The 19,225-nt window shown below is 40.7% G+C and overlaps 3 protein-coding genes across 5 annotated transcripts in view; all 3 read left to right on the top strand.

Moving 5' to 3' along the window:
• LOC311048248 (caspase-3-like) overlaps window positions 1–3,192 on the top strand; it is a 44,480-nt gene extending 41,288 nt beyond the window's left edge. For both annotated transcript variants that reach the window (XM_084061393.1, XM_084061392.1), the window contains exons 10-12: window positions 300–390; window positions 498–1,053; window positions 1,895–3,192. In XM_084061393.1, the coding sequence (XP_083917519.1) occupies window positions 300–390; window positions 498–1,053; window positions 1,895–2,051 (804 nt within the window). In that variant the 3' untranslated portion in view covers window positions 2,052–3,192. The remainder of the gene's footprint in view (window positions 1–299; window positions 391–497; window positions 1,054–1,894) is intronic.
• Window positions 3,193–5,178: 1,986 nt separating this feature from the next.
• On the top strand, window positions 5,179–13,091 carry LOC311048461 (extracellular calcium-sensing receptor-like; the record flags this gene model as incomplete). The annotated part of the gene is made up of 10 exons (XM_084061719.1): window positions 5,179–5,196; window positions 6,011–6,141; window positions 7,114–7,339; window positions 8,163–8,249; window positions 8,749–9,018; window positions 9,904–10,110; window positions 10,576–10,845; window positions 11,642–11,869; window positions 11,958–12,081; window positions 12,178–13,091. The coding sequence occupies 10 exons, from the start codon at window positions 5,179–5,181 to the stop codon at window positions 13,089–13,091; spliced, it is 2,475 nt and encodes an 824-aa protein (XP_083917845.1).
• Window positions 13,092–15,813: 2,722 nt separating this feature from the next.
• The window catches only part of LOC311048250 (DENN domain-containing protein 2D-like), a 31,183-nt gene continuing 27,771 nt past the window's right edge, over window positions 15,814–19,225 (top strand). For both annotated transcript variants that reach the window (XM_084061398.1, XM_084061397.1), the window contains exon 1: window positions 15,814–16,028. The gene's annotated coding sequence lies outside the window, so the exon portion shown is untranslated. The remainder of the gene's footprint in view (window positions 16,029–19,225) is intronic.

Here is a 19,225-nt window from a genome sequence, read left to right as displayed (position 1 = left end):
CACACTCAAGAAGGCAGCCAATGCCAAGGCTTTGATCTTTTTTTTATTTGTTTGTTTGTTTGTTTGTTTGTTTGTTTGTTTGTTTGTTTGTTTGTTTATTTGTTTGTTTGTTTGTTTGTTTGTTTGTAGGCACATAACTGTATTGTGATAGCAATGTTGTGGATTTAGGAGCAATGTTCATTTTATTAATGTTAACTACTAGAGTAACAGTAAAACCACAAATGTGGACATACAAAGCAGCAGAAATCCCACTGCAGCTTGTTCCAAACTGACTGATGTTTCTGCTTTTACTTTTACAGGACGAACCTTATGTGATGAAGAGTGATCCTAGGGGCTACTGTCTTATTCTTGAAACTGTGTCAACACGGAAGGGTACAGAACATGATTCTTGTGAGTTTTCACAAAACATAAATGTAAACATTTCAGCAATAGGTATTACCCGTAACACATGTAACACAGTGAAATCCTTAAATGTGAATGTTCTGTCCTCCTCACAGCAAGGTTGCCGCAGGTGTTCAGCTGGCTGGGTTTCAAAGTGATGAGGTGTCAGAATAAGACTGCGGCTGACATGGGCGAAGTGCTGAAGTTCTTTGCCGAGTTGAACTGGCAAAAGCTGTTGGAATTGGAGGTCAAGCAATGGTCTGGCACAGAATTCACCAATCTAGAAGAACAACTACCTCAGCATGGCGATTGCTTTGTGTGCTGCATTCTGTCTCATGGAACAGAGAAGGGCATTTGTGGAACGGATGGAAAGATAATATCCATCCTCGATATCATCTCTCCATTCAGCGGCATAAAATGTAAAGCTCTCTTTGGGAAGCCCAAAGTGTTCTTCATTCAAGCCTGTCGTGGAGTGGGGGGCCAGAAACAAACGGATGTCTTATTGGATGGAGGTGTAGAAACCTCAGTCAAACTAGACTATTCCCTTCCGGAATTTGCTGATTTCCTGGTTGCCTTTTCCACCATCAACCTGTATGCCTCAGCCAGGGTTCCAGCGACAGGGAGCTGGTACATCCAGGCACTCTGCGATGAACTGGAAAAAGGGTGCACAAGGTAAAGCCTCGATTATTTTGATATTGTTTGTTATTAAACATAATACTGTCTTATTTAATCTACATCAAACCAGATACAATGGCTCAATTTTCTCTAAACAAGGTACTTGAAATATAAGATGCAGGTGGAGAAACAATCAAATTCATTCATTCATTTAACTATGTATTTTCCATAGTGTAATTTATGTTGCTGGTATGCCAACATGTTATACTACAATAATATAGTAGCAGTAGCAGTTTTAGGTAGCTTTGCACATCACTTCACAAACAATGAAGCATCATGTTGAGAAACAATTTCTCAAATAATATATTCACAAACACATTTAAGCTAAACAAAATGTGTGAAGAAAAACAATACACAACATTGTAGTTGTTGAGGGTGTTGCCAACTTGTCTCCAGATATTTACTCTAGAGAGCTATGGAGCCAGCCTGAAAACTATGACAACTGCAAGCCAGGAATGGGCAAAAGGCAGACAGATTATTTGATATTTTTAAATGATTTATTAGATGGCATTAGACAGGTTACTTAGATCCAATATACCATTTACAGAACTGTAGATTTAATGTTGTGCCGTCCTGAGACATTTGATTGCACAACATGACAATGGTTTGAATAGATCTACACTGTGGCCTGACCTGGACAAAGTCTAACGTTTTGCTAATAATGATAATAAAGGTATTTAATCATGCATGAACCCAAACATTGTTGGGTTCAGTCATGAATATCAACAAAGGCTTTGAAAGCCTCACAGTTTTTCCGATGTCACTGACCCTGTCAGTCATACCTGTTAATATCTCATTGACATGCATTCACTCTTATATTTGTGTTCTTTGCTTCCAGTGGGGATAACATTGATACAATCCTCACCCGTGTCAATGGTGTTGTCTGCAGAGAGGTGGGCAAAATGAAAGGAGTGGATTTCAAACAGTCTCCAGATTCCATGAGGGTTCTGTTAAAGCCGCTCATCTTCCGCTCTCTGTACACAAAACCCATCTAACCCCTGCTCATTTTGCTAGGATTGGATGGCTTAGGGTTGAGGACAGAGTACAGCAACTTGCCCCCCCCCCTATTTCTTTTCTTCTCTTGTACATTTTGTTTTCACTCTTCATACCAGTAACCTGTGAGCTGATTGTATGACATTCTGTATAGTAGTTGTGTATATCTGTCTGTCTCTTATATGTCATCATGATTTGTGTGCATGGGGATCTCATCTTAAACAAGCTCAGTGCTTAATGAGTCTCCCAGTTTAGTAGACCTTGTACTGTGAACCTAACAGCAGTGGTGGCTGAAACATGACCATCTATACATTTGTAATGTTGGTTTCATATTGGAGAGGATTTTTTCCTTTTCTTATGTTAATCATTTTGCAACGTGGTACAAATTAAGTAGAAACACTTTTTATAGATTGCATCTACACACAATGTAGGGAAGATACAAATAGAAATATTACAGCTGTTAACAAAACGGTTGCATTAAGTATTTTCTCAGTGCTAATCACAGTGCCTGTTTTAAAGAATGCGTGATTTTTCAAGGCAGATGATGTCAAAGATGCCCTCCTTGGCATAGGAAACCAGGCATAAGAAACATCTTGAACCGCTCATTGTCTGTTTTCTACTAGATATATAGAATGTCTGAACTTGTGCTGTAAATCAATTCCATGAGAGGACACAATTGAATGACAAGTTGTGGAATTATTATAGTAACATTTAAAATCACTGAATACCTTGGAACATGTAGACATGTTCCACACTGCATGCACATGCGCACGCACATGCGCACGCACGCACGCTCGCATGCACGCATGCACGCACGCACGCACGCACGCACGCACGCACACCACTTCTTGTTTGCAGTAGTGCAGATCATCCTAAAAATGTACGCTTTAGTAACTATTGGACGATTTAAATCTTTGATCACTTACCACTTAACATCTTTTTGCACCCATTTGAATTGATTTGGTTTCATACTGTATTGTATCTTTCATTAACAGGACTTATATGCTTATTTTAATTGATGCTTTCTTATATCTTCAATCTTTCATTATTATGTTGTATCTTTTTTATTACTCACTTGTAAATGAGGGCCAGTCCTCATTGAATTAATTAAGTTTAAATAAAGACCTAATTGATAACTCTTAACTGGCTGTTGTTATTTACTACTGTGATTCTCGTAATGTAAATGTTAACATAATCATAAACATTGACATTTGGAGAAGGCATCATCCTGTCTGCAGAGGTTCTTCCTTGGCCTCCATCTGGGAGTGTACAGTACATGCAAAGTTCCATGCAAATCGGTCCAGCAGAGCCAGTGACCGAGATTAGCTGCTCACAAACAGACACACAGACGATGATGGTGGTGAGAACCTAATCCCCGCCCCATAATAAATTACAAATGACTGTGTACATGAAAACTTGTAAGTGTGTGTTTACTGTATAACAACACACAATTCACTGTGAATTAACAATGAATGATTAAGGCATATTTTCATATAATTCTTTTTAAGTATGCATCATGTCACATCAGTACACATGTAGAGAATTGGTCACCTGCATGAATGTATTACATTTACATGTTTGCCAATCTCACCAAAGAAAATTATTGAATAAGAATGGCTGATTTAGTAACGCATTGACCCATGTGATATTTAATTGGTGTTATTGCATAGTTTTATTTTTTAAACCTAGTGGCATTTAAATGTCCTGTTGACATGTCTCTTAGGCCTGGGTTAATTAAAAACATGTTTGTGTGTTTGTGGAGCTACCTGTCAGATCACGTCACTCAGCTAAGGGACTGTCATTTGGGAGCTGAGCTGGGTGAAGGTGCCTTAGGCTTCATTGTTTTCCTTCACACAGGGCCGGGTGTCATTTGGGGTTTCAGGGCATGGCAAGCAATTGCCACCCGCAATCAGGTCTTTTATTCATATTTCCTACCTCCACCTCCAAATGTTTTTTTTTTTTTCAGATTAATCAGATTTTAGCTTGACAGTTATACACTTGTTTTCTTTCTGCAGCCATACATTCATTAGGGCCTAATCACTTTAAAACTGGCCTCACTCGTGTAATGTTTTTCTTTTCTTTCTGTTTTCAAAGATAGAAAAATAGCCAATCTACAAGCTCACAACGCATCGCGTCATTACCTTGTGAGCTTGTAGATCGGCTATTTTTTAAATCAGGCTCAAGTGTTCCCTTTTTTCTAACCTCTAGTTTCTTTATGAAATGACGCCCCTGCTCTCAACTAGCTAACACCTTAATATGCTAATCCTCCACTCTGTCATGTTTTCCTTCTCAGTTCCCACTGGAATCTGATGTCACACAGATAGTGCTATCACTTCTACTGTCGTTGTCTCTGGCATTTTATTTTGTTTATTAACTTTCTCATAGCCACAACTTACAGTTGGATGATCCTAATCTATTCTATCAATGTGCAAAATAACATTTTTTTCACTTGAACAGACCAATGGTGCTGAGCACTTGTTCGAATGGAACTAACACAGCCATACAAAGTAATGCCGACACCTCTGTGAAATATTCCCTTTAGCTGGGCTAAAGTTGAATAACTCCTTGGGCATTCTGCACATGTTCTAGTAATCTCTCAAGAACAGATTCAAAAGTGAAAAACGCTGGGAAGCTGTTGTTCCTTTTTATTTGACGATGGGTTCCCAGATTGATTTTCTAGTGACACACTTTTGCTACTATAGTAGTTCAATAAAGGAGAGATCAAGTTGATGCAAACAAAAGGTTTTATTGAATAAAATATCAAACATATTACCGATTAGACTCAGTTAACATTTGTCATATATAGGGTTAGCTTTTAATAGGGAGACACTGGTGGTGGCAGTGCAAAGGTTTACCACATGGAGTTTCTTAGGCCAGAACTTCTCAGTTGATTTGTGGTAGCAGAGGGGTCTCGGTGAATGCAAATCCCTTAATCCATCCCTGTGTACAAGGCTGTGTAATGCTCTGGAGTCTGGCCCATGCCCTGCATGTTGCAGTGTGTGCAAGGAAGAGGGTCTTTCAGTGGGCACAGTTGTGCCAGAATGCAGAATGCAATAGAGCCATGGCAGGGTGTGCAAGTTTTTTTGTGTGCATTTATTTAGCCATCGCTACGATGTTGCTTGTTCCCACATGCCAGGGGCCTGCCAGGTATGAATGTAATATCTAATTCAAGCTCATAGCGTGTTGCATCCGCAACACGTTATAAGCTTGTTCTGTAGGTCGCTTATTCTGGCAAGTGACGGTGTATGAGAGCTTCAGAAATAACAGAGAAGAGCTGTGACAGATGGAGTGAGGAACCTACAGTATGGTGCTGTGCAATACTACCAACTAGTGGGGAAAAGACTAAATGCAAGTCTGCTTACTGTGGTTGATATTTTGCACATGTGAGGCTCTCTGTGTCTGCATGCACAAACACACCAAAACAGTACCACTGTGTGTGTCCTAGAATCATGGGAAAACATTCAGTCAAAACCTCAACGCAATCAATAAAGGATTTTTTTTTAATCCATAATGTTTTCATGAACTACAGTCATGTGGCCTTTGTTGAAATAGTTAACCCTGGTGAGACAGTGTTGTTCACACATTACAGGACACACACAGCATTATTTTCATATCAAAAGATTATTAATGTGTGTTAAGCCCTGCCCCTACTTCTGCCTCTGCCCAGATGGGTGCCGTGCAAGATTACGTAGTGACCTGAGTTGGCACAAGGGGATGGCATGACACGGATGGGTGTTGTGGAAGATTACGTAATGCCATACGTTGGCACAAGGGGATGGCATGGCACTGCGTATAAAATGTAGCAACTGGACAGAGGATTTGGGGAGGGGGTGTTAGACAGAGGACAGTCATGAGGGCTTCTCTACACATACACCTGATTTCACACCAGTGCTTGTGCTTGATATTTTTGTCTTCCTTCTCTCCTATGTCTTCGTCACCTTCCTCTTCTTGTGACTTACAGGCTCAGTTTAATCTGAACAGAATGTACAAGGCTGGGGACTTTGTTCTGGGTGGTGTGTTTAACATCCACCTGCACGCTGTTGACCCTGAGCTGTCTTTCACCTCCCGGCCCCAAGAACCCAATTGCTTTGAGTGAGTATCGCAAATCATCGGTGTATGTCCGACACTATGTCTGTTACTTTTTCAGGAAATGGGGAAAATAACCTGTGTTCCAGCGAATCCATTGTAATTATTATTTAGTCACAAGCTCTTGTTAACACATTGTGTGCCAAAAACGGTCCGGACCGTTTTTGAGAATCCAAACGAGGAGTGCCGAAAACGGTTGACCCAATTTTATTTTTATACGTGGGGCGCACTCTAACGAAACTTTGAGATCATCCAAGGAGTCTCTGAGAAAGAGAGGCCGGATGTGGATCCATGTCAAAAATCCTTCCGGTCGGCCTTTCCAATGTTAACTCCTTGACTAAAAGCTTAATATCGCCATTTCTTTTTAACGTGGTGGAAGCGAGCCGTTTTCGATCGGCGATCACTCTGCAATGGAGGATCGCGTTAGAAATATTATTGTTCCAGGCGTTAGTCGGGACCCTCCGCCGTCTCGCACGCACGCTTTGTTTACATGCATTTCCGCGTCGGGCTTCTACAGCACGAAACGTATCAACGTAAGTGGATGGAAGAATATCAGGCACTGAACGTATAATATTTTAATAAACCTCTGGCACCCGACCCGATGTGTTAATACTTTTCATTGTTTAAATATTTAAATACCCACTGGCAGACTTAACCAATTTCACTTTCAACGTTTTTTCCAAAACAGCAAAAATAGCCAATCTACAAGGTCACAACGAGGCACAATGGGATGTGTTGTGACCTTGTAGATCGGCTATTTTTGCTACTTTTAACAGTCTCCTGCAACGAGGTAGGGCATTAATTTATGAAAAAACATAAAAAGTTGAAATATGGATACACAAGGTTTGGGCCCGACAGCAACACAGCAGACAATAGAACAGGGGAACTTGTTTTGAGAGACACTACCATACTGTAGGAATAGATGATGATGTGTTTATTTTAACAGTGATAAACTCACTGTGGCATTTTGTGTGTTAGTTTCAGCGTTAAAGGCTTCAGACGGGCCCAGATCATGTCCTTTGCCATTACTGAGATCAACAGAAACAGCAGCCTGCTGCCCAACGTTACTCTGGGATACAGCCTGTATGATAACTGCCTCATGGTTGGAATAGGGTTGAATGCGGCCTTGTCATTGGTCAGTGGCAGAGAGAAGCAGTTTCTACCGGAGGACAGCTGTGTGGGCTCCCCTCCGGTGCTCGGCATTGTGGGTGATACTACCTCGACTAGTTCTGTTGCAATCTCTAGAATATTAGGTTTGTATAGATTGCCCCTGGTAAGTTACCTATACTTGTACCCCTTTTTACTATCACCAGTTTTACATAATAACATTTTGGTTATATGAGTATTTACAAATTTGAAAAAATCATCGGTCATACATATTTATATATTTTTTTCATATATCAATGCCATATTATATTTTATCCATTGCCACACGTTTTGTAGCCTGGTAAACCCTCCCTCCGTAAATCTCATTTCCATTCGAATGGAAATGAGATTTCCGGAGGGAGGGTTTACCAGGCTACACGTTTTGAGCTTGTAGATTAATTGGTCACTATTCGGCTATTCGGCTATTTCACCTACAATGACATGCCCAAAAAATGTATTGCAGTTGGAAAAAGTTTGTCTGTGGGTTCTATGAATATCTAAACAATGTATTCATAAGAACTTGGGACTAAATTAACTACTGTACATTGGAACACAGGTTTTCTTTTTTCCATTTCCTGAAAAGTGACAGTTTTGGACATACAAAGTTTCCACCCGAAAGCGACAATTTGCTGTAATTTAATTTGCTGTTATTTGATTATTTACACATGTAAAATATGATACTGTAGGAGAGGGAGAGGGAGGGAGGACTGGGTGATTTTTACCCAGCCAGATGTATTGTTATTGCCTTTTTTTCTTCTTTTCTCCTTGCTCCGCTCTGCTCACATGCTCCGCTTATAGAGAACATTTCTGAAAACATGATATGTTTTATATTACAGAACAATGTCTCATATTACAGAACAGATGTGTTGTGCCGTTGGCAGGTCAGTTATGGTGCCACCTGCACCTGTCTGAGTGAGAGGAACCAGTTCCCGTCCTTCTTTAGAACGGTGCCAAGCGATGCCTTCCAGGTGAACTGCTAAGCAGCACTAAACATGTTGGTATCAAATTGTACAATGTTCCACACACAACAATGTCAAAAGAGAATGTTAAGACCTTTTCAGTGGTGGTCAGTAACAAAGTTTAGTAGGCTGTATTTAAGTAAATGTTTTGAGTATCTGTACTGTACTTGAGTGACTCAAAATATAAAAATGCATTATGAATTAGGGAGAACAGATTAAAGAAGGAGAGAGCAGATCTGTAAATCTGGTATTTTCACTATTTTTTTCTTTTTTGTGGGAGGGGGGATTTCTGAAGCTTTGTTTTGGTAACATTTCAATATAGCATTGATATAAAAAAAAGAAAATGTACTTTGTAATGTGTACTTTTGAATAGTATTTTTAAAAGCATATGCATATGAATACTTAAGTCTTTTTAAGCAAACTAGTAATTTAACTGAAGTTAGACTATTACAAAAATGGGGCTCCTTGAAATGACAACGTTTGAAGAACCCCTATTTTATCCGATCAGGTGCGAGCCATGCTGCATCTTATGAGGCGTTTTGAGTGGACGTGGATAGGACTGCTTTTTACCGACGCAGACTCTGGCCTGGACTCTGCCCGGTCCTTCCAGGCTAACCTGGAACAGTCTGGCTTGGGTTGCTTGGCCTACGTGGAGGCTCTGCCCTGGGACCACAACGATGCTGAACTGGAGAGGGTCGTCACTGTGATGAAGGAATCCACGGCTCGCGTGGTGGTTGCGTTCGTACACGACCACTTCATGCATGATCTGTTGGAGGAGGTTGGTTGTTACGGTTATGTTGGTGTGAGTTATATGGACATGCATTAAATGGTTGCAGTTTAATTGTAATCCTTTTTTTAAATTGCAATGTAATTTCTTTCTTTCTTTCTTTCTTTTTTTAACTTGGGTCGTATTGTTAAATAATTTGGACCACGAACAAAGGGCCGTGAAAATGATTTGAATTGTTCCATTCGTTCGCCTCGGGACATTTTGTGTTCAGAGAGAGGGGCAAGTCGGTAATTAAACTTTTGATGTTTGGTTTGTTTTGCCAAACACAGGCTTATAGTCATGCTTCTTTCTGAAATAATTATTTCAGTGGTCTCCAGGGGTAAAATAAAATAAAAACAAAAACACCCTAATATTTAAAATTGCCGGATTTCCTCTAGGAGGCGACCAAATGGACAAATTCCAATAATTTCTTCACCCACCGTACAGTATGTGGCCCAAATGATTTAAAAACAGGACCTAGGTTTAATTTTCTTTTTTTTAAACCCTTTAACTGCTCAGCAATTGTGTATTCTTTTATACTTTTTCTTTTGCATTTGACCAGATTTCTCTGCACAATAAGCAAGCAAATTAATAACATCATCCACATCTTACTGCTACTAGTTCTTATATTGTCATAATTATATGATATGATTTGCCTTGATAGTTATAGAAACACTGAATTATAGCATTGCTCATTTGCCTTTAATATCCCATTATTTTAAAATGAATAAATGTACATATCTTTGTTTTTGTATTTTCTTCTGTTTCTTGCTCTCCTTCTCTTTTTTTTTGTCTTGTTATTTTATTCATGCTGCTGTAATATTTCCCTTCTGGGATTAATTAAGTCTCATCTCATTTCATCTCATCTCTTAATATTTTGTTCAACCGAATCAACAGGTGATAAAGCAGAACGTGACGGGTCTGCAGTGGATGGCCGGTGATGGTTGGACCACAAATTACGAGATCCAGACTCCCGAATTTATGCCGTACCTGCAAGGCATCCTGGGTGTCGACATCCGTCGCGGGGAGATACCAGGTCTAAAGGACTTCTTGTTAAAAATAAACCCTGAAAATGACCCTGACAACAGCCCTGATAACACCATAGTGAGTCTGTTGTTTAATGTGCTATAATAGATCTACAAGCTCACAACGCGAAGGGTTGTGAGCTTGTAGATCTGCTATTCTCAGCAAAGATATTGGGTGTAAAAGTTCTAGCGTCCCTAGAACCCTTGGGCATCCCGGTATACAGGGTTTAAAGTCATACTGGTACATTTTTTTTTAATTCTTCCACTGGTATATTTTCCACAATTATTATTCCACATAAATCTGTTTTTGACAACTTCTCTAAACACTGTTAAGCATTTTCTTTTATTCGCAAGTGTCGAGGGCTGACACCCGCGTCCGGAAAATATCCTCAGGCGCTATGACTCTTCCGTGTAGACAAACACTGTAATGACCAAAATAAATAAATGTTACACAGTATGCTGCGATTTCAAACTGACGCCTGTTTTTAAATATTCACAAGGTATTTAATCTACGTATGCTTAAGTCTTCATCGTGTTTCTCCAGGTGAGGCAGTTTTGGGAACACGTGTTTCAGTGTAAATTTGCACCCCTTCCGTCAGGGTGGGTGGATGCTGGCGGAGAGGTGTGTACTGGACAAGAGGACCTAGCAGCAGCAGCAACTACCCTGTTGGATATGTCTAACACACAGTATACTGTGTACAAGGCTGTGTATGCTCTGGCCCATGCCCTCCATGCCATGTTACAGTGTGTGCCAGGAAAAGGGCCTTTCATTGGGCACAGCTGTGCCAGTTCGCATACAATACAACCATGGCAGGTGTGATATTAATTCACTGTTTAATTCACAGTGTCTAATTTAGAATTATAATGAATAATATCACATTACATACTTGCTACAGGACGTAGCAAGTATGTAAGTAGCCCCAGTAGCGGACTTAGCTGTAGGCAAGGTTAAATATTCATGAGGCCCCCCAACTCTTGAGGCCTGGGGACTCAAGAGTTGGGGGTCCCAAAATGCACCAGAATACTGGAAATTGCATCTATTCTGTTAAAAAATATCTGGGGAGGGGGACCAGGGGCCTCATACTGCCGTTCGCCTGGGGCCTCCAGATCATTAAGTCTGCCCCTGAGTAGCCCTCTGAAGCCCAAAGGTCACAAGCCGATCTTCTGTGGCCTTAGCGTGAAACAGCTTGATGTACAAGTACACCCCCTGGACATGATGTTAGTATGTCACTCACATAGTACACTCTTGTACATGACACTAGTATGACGAAGCTACCCCAATCCAACCCTTGATGCTGAGTGCTAAGCAAAGAGGCATTAGATGCAATATGTATGACTCAGACACTAACCACAAGGCTACAATAAAAATGAAAAAGATCACTAAGATGAAACATGTATTATTCATTTGCTTATAGTGATGTGTAGTAATACTAATTGCACGTCAATAAATGTTTATCGTGTTTGGAACAGTAACACAGTTACACAGAAGAATTTGTAATTGCCCAATTAGTGGTCAGATGGTGGACTGTGAATGCTTTTAAGATTTTTAAATGTGCCCTGATCCAGAAAAGTCTGTTGATCTTCATAATTTTGCTCATCATCATTTCTAGCTTGTGTATTACCTGGAAAAGATCAACTTCTCCACATCATTTGGCGACCAAGTATCATTTGATGAGAATGGTGATGCAATACCAATGTATGACATCATGAACTGGGTGTGGCTCCCTGACGGAAGCGCAAAGGTTCACAATGTAGGCGTGTTCAAGACGTCAGCCTCTGCAGGTGAAGAGCTCATCCTCGATGAAGACAGAATTTTCTGGAGCTTTGAATCCACAAAGGTCACTTTGGCATTCCAAAATAGCTAATGTTGAGCTCATGATGAATGTAATTTAGACTGAACTTGATCATTGTTACTTTCCTCTGTAGCCACCTCGGTCAGTGTGCAGTGAGAGCTGTGTCCCCGGAACCCGTCTGGCCATAAGGAAAGGGGAGCCTATCTGCTGCTTTGACTGCATTCCTTGTTCTGCGGGAGAGATCAGCAATGAAACTGGTAGGTTTGCATTATGTAGCAATGTACAGTAGGTTATATTTTAGGTCAGGATGATACTGTGCTGGTCTGGCCATGTAATACTGCCCTCTTTATTAGACTCTACAGAGTGCACCAGTTGTCCAGAGGACTTCTGGTCCAGTCCCCAGCGTGACCACTGTGTCCCAAAGAGCATAGACTTCCTCTCCTACCATGAGGCCCTGGGTATCTCCTTGACAACCATCTCATTGCTAGGCACACTTATCTGTGCCATCGTCCTGGGAATCTTCGTCTGTCATCGCAGCACACCCATGGTACGCGCCAACAACTCAGAACTCAGCTTCCTCCTCTTGTTGTCACTCAAACTGTGTTTCTTGTGCTCACTTTTGTTCATTGGCCGTCCCAGGCTCTGGACGTGTCAGCTGAGGCATGCAGCATTCGGGATCAGCTTTGTGCTGTGTGTCTCATGTATCCTGGTAAAGACTATGGTGGTGTTGGCCGTGTTTAAGGCCTCCAAGCCTGGGGGTGCAGACATTATGAAGTGGTTCGGTTCTATGCAGCAGCGAGGCACAGTTATGGTCCTTACTTTTATCCAGGTGACAATCTGCACAGCCTGGCTTGTGTCTTCCTCACCAACTCCTCATAAAAACACACAATACCACAGTGATAAGATCATCTACGAGTGTGCTGTGGGATCAACAGTTGGTTTTGCAGTACTGTTAGGTTATATTGGTTTACTGGCACTCCTCAGCTTCCTCCTTGCATTCATGGCAAGGAATCTTCCAGGCAACTTCAATGAAGCAAAGTTAATCACTTTCAGCATGTTGATCTTCTGTGCCGTGTGGATAGCCTTCATCCCAGCCTATATCAGCTCTCCAGGCAAATATGCAGATGTAGTGGAGGTATTTGCTATTTTAGCGTCTAGTTTTGGCCTTTTGGCGGCACTGTTTGGACCAAAGTGTTATATAATCATTTTGAAACCTGAGAAAAACACTAAGAAGTCCATCATGGGTCGAGGTGCCACCAAGACGTAGAAGCATAAATTCAATGACAATACATTTTCTGTGTGTGTGTGTGTGTGTGTGTGTGTGTGTGTGTGTGTGTGTGTGTGTGTGTGTGTGTGTGTGTGTGTGTGTGTGTGTGTGTGTGTGTGTGTGTGTGTGTGTGTGTGTTTTATATGGAAAGCTTTGATTACTGATAAATGATAACCTTGTTAGTAGTAGATTCAGTTTCCTACCAGATTAAACACAAAGTAGTAATCCAGTCAGAGATGCAAACATCTATTTAAAGAATGTTGGTGAAACGTTCATTACATTGGTTTGGTGATTTTAGACCTATACATAGATCTAAAAAACAGCACCACAGGTATGTAACAAACTATCCTATATTAAAATTGCCTATAGGGCGAGTCAACTGTGGACAGTGCACATCACAAACGTAACATCTGGATTTACAAGGCGCACCATTGCTCTGATCTGCACTAAACTTGACACAAACACTTTTCAGGGGTCTGCCATTATAATACTCACATATTTTGTGCCAGGGACGACCAAAAGTGAAGATTTGTCTTAAAGAAATTCTTTATTCTTCAAAGATTTTAACTTTTTTCAAGATTTTTCCAAATCTTTAAAAAAATAGCATATCTACAAGCTCACAGCTTCCCCGGACCCCACTTTGAGAACCACTGCTATATAGAACATGACGTATCCGATTGTCCTTCCTCTCCTTGGCTTAATTGATTGTGGGAAGTATACAGGGGACCACCAGGGGCAGGGATTCCCTGGGGATTCCCCAGAGGTATTCCCCCAACACGGTCTCACTCATTGATTCCCCAAGTGGCCAGCAGCAGTAGCTCAGTTGTGCTCTTACTATTTACAATTTAGGCATTTAGCAGACACTCTTAATTCAGAGTGACTTAAAGTAAGCATGGTAAACACGTATCTGTACATCAAATGCATAGAGACAGTGTAGTGCCTCAGTAATCTAGGATCATAGGTTAACCCAGAACCTAGCATCAGTCAAGTAAAAACATACTATCAAAAACCAAATAATCTGAACTATAAAAACTAGTATACCAGCCAGGTCAACAAATTAACCTGTCTAAATAACATGCTAGCTAAATTACATTTTAACCTTTGCATAAGACTGCATGGTCGTCAAGGCTCTTCCAGGTAGGGTTGAAAAACGACCTGAAATTCAAATAAGGGACACCTGGCCGTTATTTGAATTATTCCTTTATTTCGAGGGTTCCCAAACTTTTCAGTCTGTGACCCCCAAAATAATCATATTTGAACTAGGGACCCCCGTACCCTGACAAGCACTTGGAATTGTAGGCATTACATTTAGTTTGACTCAGTTCAACACATAAATATTGTGAAAATAGTGAAACTACAAGCTCACAACACCGCATTGCGAGGCGTTTTCACTTATACTGTGTGTGTATGTTGGTTTGTAAACTGTTGCACAAAGCTAATCATCTGTCGAAGTACAGAGACAACTGAGGCCCAGTATGAGGTCCAAGTCTAGAGTAGAGGGTTAAAGTGGTTAACAACCAGAATTATCGTATTGAACCTGAGCAGTTTGAACTTGTAAGATGATGTGTCATTGATTGATTCCCCAAAATAACAAGCGTGTCCCTTATCAGTTCAACACGGGACGATTCCTTATTTCAAGGGACGGTTGGCAACCCTACCGGTTCTTTACCCTGCTAATGTTATAAAATATATTTGTGGCACATACAGATAAATGTCTATTTGTTTTTTTTTCATAATCACTCACACGAATATTATAAGAGAGAACGATTTGCATGATGCTGTAATTAACCATTATGACCACATGATGGCAGTGTGTGTGTGTGTGTGTGTGTGTGTGTGTGTGTGTGTGTGTGTGTGTGTGTGTGTGTGCGCGCGCGCGCGTGTCAAAAAAGCTACTAGACTTAGTAAATTGGGCCTGAGTTGGCTCCTGTAGTAGGCCTACTGCTTTTTTTCTGTTCTTTTTTTCTGAACACCAAATCAATCTTCTGTTACTGTGAGCTTCTAAATCGTCTATTTGTGGCCAACACAATGCTCCCCTCAGAATATATTGCACCAAAACAACCTCGTCTCGCCGCTGTGCAGCAGAAAACAAAACAGCGTGACTGTCACTTAAATAATCACTTTAAATAACCTCCTAAATCTGCGTCAAGTCTGATGAGTAGAACATCTAAACTTCCGGTCATCGGGATTTAAAAAATAAATAAAGTAAAGACGGGCAAGTCTTTGATGTGGTTCATTTCTACAATTAGTCAGGGGATATTAAAAACATCTTGGAATAAATTCCTTACCAAAAAAAATCTTCACCAATGTGTTTGTAAAAGTGTCTAGTAACACATCTCACAAAGACTGAAATGCAGTTTCCCTTGGAGAATTTTTGACAGCTGCTGAAAGTTGGGGTACCCACCATAACCTTATGTGGGGGGGGGGGGAAATCAAATTTTAATTCTGTTTTAAGTAGCATGTGAGGGGTCAAACTAGGGTGTTGATGTTGTTATGATTCTGAATCCATTGCAAGCATTTGTTTTGCACCAAAACCACTCCTTGGGCTACAAACGGCAATAGCCATCCTTTTCCAGGTATACTTTTTGTGTAAAAGCCCATTGAGATTGGGCCGTTTTTAGCCCTTGATTTTTGACTTTATTTTGAAATACGTTCACCGGAAACGAAACACTTGTGACTTGACGCACGTTCTGGAACCTGCTTTGACGCAGCAGTTTATGCTGTCCGCTCACACTCTGACTGACTCCAGACCAGCTGCTAGATGCGTTTCACTTCACTAAGTAGAACACTTGTTTGTTTGTTTCTACACAAACGTGAAAGTGATGACAGTGGCGTGTAGTTAGTGTTTGTGTTACAACCTGAACATAAAGTACTACCAGAGACTTGGAGAGGCACTCTCTGTACAAACAGACCCGCAGCAACACGCTCCATACAGAGGTAAGTGAAGAAGTCACTGTCTGACACTCGCTGTTGTTGGAAATAAGTATTTTATTATGCTACTTCATGTGCTGTCATTCATCGTTATGTTGTCTATATTAGCCTATAGCCTAACTATTTGACTTGTATATATTTTCAATCCCAAACCAAAGCATTACACTCTGCGTGTGTGTGTGTGTGTGTGTGTGTGTGTGTGTGTGTGTATATATGTGTGTGTGTGTGTGTGTGAGAGAGAGAGAGAGAGAGAGAGAGAGAGAGAGAGAGAGAGAGAGAGAGAGAGAGAGAGAGAGAGAGAGAGAGAGAGAGAGAGAGAGAGAGAGAGAGAGAGAGAGAGAGAGAGAGAGAGAGAGAGAGAGAGAGAATGAGATGCTTACAGAGTTATTTATGGTTTGTCATAACTCATAAGAAGCTGCAGCCTATATAAATCATCTGTGTTATAGTCATTATTCATGTCAAAGAATCCTAGAGTTCTCTTCCTAAAAGGTCTTTAATAATAATATATATATTTTTAAAGTGTAACATTCTCATCAGACAACCTGGTTTACCATACAATAAATTGTTTGTAAATCATTACAATGGACACCCTGGTTCTCAAAGTCAGGTCTGGGGACCACCAGGGGTCCAACTGAACTCTTAAAGTGTACACATGGAAACAAATTGACCTGTAAGAGTCCATTTGGTTCCATTTGTACACTCCCAGAGTTAAATAAACACTGATGATTACGGCTTTTGCAGTGTAGTTTGGGGTCCTGTCCCAGAGATAAAACTAAAAAAATGTTGTATCAAATGGGGGTCTGTGCACTAATGAACACCAAACTGGGGGTCCTTGACAGTAAAAAGGTTGAGATCACACTGCTCTAGTTAATAGGGATGGGTTTCATCAAAGCTGTGAGCTTTGTCTGATGCCTTTTATGACTAGTATTATTAGTAGTAGTAGTAGTAGTGGTAATATTTTGTATGTATCATGGCTCAATTGAGTTCCAACTCACTTGTGAACCAGGTTTCTAAGGGTTAATCTAATGTATACCTGGTCTTACAACCAGTTATGAAAATGACGGATGTTTAAAGTGTCAATACATTTCAGCTAAACATCTGTAAGGGTTGGCGAGCAACACAGTCATGACCTTTTAAGCAGTAGCCTACAATGACACTCCTGTCAACCCACAGAAATGCTGCAGGGTATTTTATTACCAAACTGAACTCACCCAGCCTGCTCTACTGGACGGCCCGGTGGATGACAGGGTGACATTGGACAACATGAAACTGATCCGTCTTCTAACTTTCAGACAGTGTTCTTTTTCTTGTAAGACAAGCTAGGCCTGTTACAATGATCATACATAATCACCTGATCGCGCAATTATTTGCGTAATTCTCTGAATCGTTTCCATTCATCACCAGTATACATTTGACTGTTGTTGTATAAATGTTGTTCCGGTCATGACCCATACTACTGAACTTAGTCCTGTTGTAACGAAAAGAGAGCTGAGCCAGAAGGTAAAGCTCTCGATATACCAAGCAATCTTTGTTCCTACTCTCACCTATGGTCATGAAGTGCGAGTTATGACTGAAAGAATAAGATTGCGGCTACAAGTGGACAGAATTAGTTTTCTCAGAGAGGAGGAGGAGGGGGGCTGGGGGCTGGCATCTCCCTTTAGAGATAGGGTTGGCAGTTCAGTCACCCCCGAGAGACCCGATGTAGAGCCACCACTGCTCCTTCACGTGGAATGGAGCCAGCTAAGTTGGTTCAGGCATCTGAAACGGATGCCTCCCAAGGTAGCTAAGCTATATATATTTTTATTTATTTATTGATGAACTCTGACCGCCGGGCGCCAACCAATAGGACATAAAGCGCTGTGCGTTTACCCAAGCTTGTTTTCTTTCAATGAGCCAAGTCAAAAGAACCACACTCCGGAAAACCGGTACTCCTTGTGGCAATGCCTACAGCGGCGCAAGATAATGGCAATGGATGCGTCTGACGGATCGGATTGCGTTTCAGTGTGTGATTGTGCAAGCACTGACCACTGATGAACCCATAAATCTGAACTCACTCATTATTAGTTTGATTAGCTTCAGCTGTATTGCTTACTAGCCTGCAATGTTTTTAATCTGCTGTAGTTCAGAAGCTGAACTGGAAAACAAACCGCAATATCAGCCTAGAGTTTCATGCCCTCATTCACCCTGTAAACTTCATCAGAGCTGGTTTCTATCCTCTCTTTCTTCTCAACATGTGAACCAGCTCTCTGTTGATTCACCAACGTGAGCACTCCATCCTGACACACTTAAATTGATTAGCAGTTAGTAGGTCACTTTTATTTACTGTCTGTTGCTCTCTCGCTCTCTGCCTTTTTTCACAATCTTCCCGTCATCTCTGAGTAACACATAAGTGGTTATTAAACATTTTAAAGCAGTGATTCCGGGGCCCACTGGTGGGCCATGAGGATACTGACCCCAAATTGTTGGGAAAACACTAAGAATGTAGTGATAATATAACATTAATATGAAAAGTAAAACATTATAATAATACAAATAATGGTATATTTTCATGGTGTTTTCAATGGTGTTTTCATTGTGTTACTACTAATAAATACGAACTTATTAGTAGTAAGTTATATACTAGGTTAGTTCCATTGATCTGAGGCCAGAACTCACTTTGAATGATCATTAGAATAAACATGCTCTGACCTCTTAACACGGCATTAAGTGGTCGGATGGGTGGGTCGCAAACGCTTTCCATGTGGGCCCTGACCCACAAAAGGTTGGGTAACGCTGTTTTAAAGTATTTTCCCATAAGATTCCGTATTTCTCCTTCTCCTGCTTCTTACTGGATTGTTTAGACAGACTGTAGTATTCATTCAATTTACATTCACACACACTTACACAGAAACCAGACAGATAACTGTTTAGCTAGAAGGTACAGCAACTAATGTGGATTAATTGGTGTGGAAACCTTGTCCACACAACCGTTAATTTTCAGGAAATGAAAAAAGACTTAGTTAATATTTAGTAAATACTTCTCATTGGTTAAATATTTACAAAAGTCACTGACACACTTAACCTCTTTCAATCTGGCTTCACTATTTTGGGCTAGTCATTAGGCCTATAGGTCAAAATGTTCACCTATAATGATCTATCCTTATAGCCCAAATGTCTGACTGTACCTTGTGCTGTTTACTCATGGTGCGACAGGTTGTCAGCTT

Source organism: Gymnoscopelus microlampas (genome assembly GCF_963454915.1).
Source record: "Gymnoscopelus microlampas genome assembly, chromosome: 7".
NCBI classification, from domain to species: domain Eukaryota; kingdom Metazoa; phylum Chordata; class Actinopteri; order Myctophiformes; family Myctophidae; genus Gymnoscopelus; species Gymnoscopelus microlampas.
This window is presented reverse-complemented; position numbering and strand designations above follow the sequence as displayed.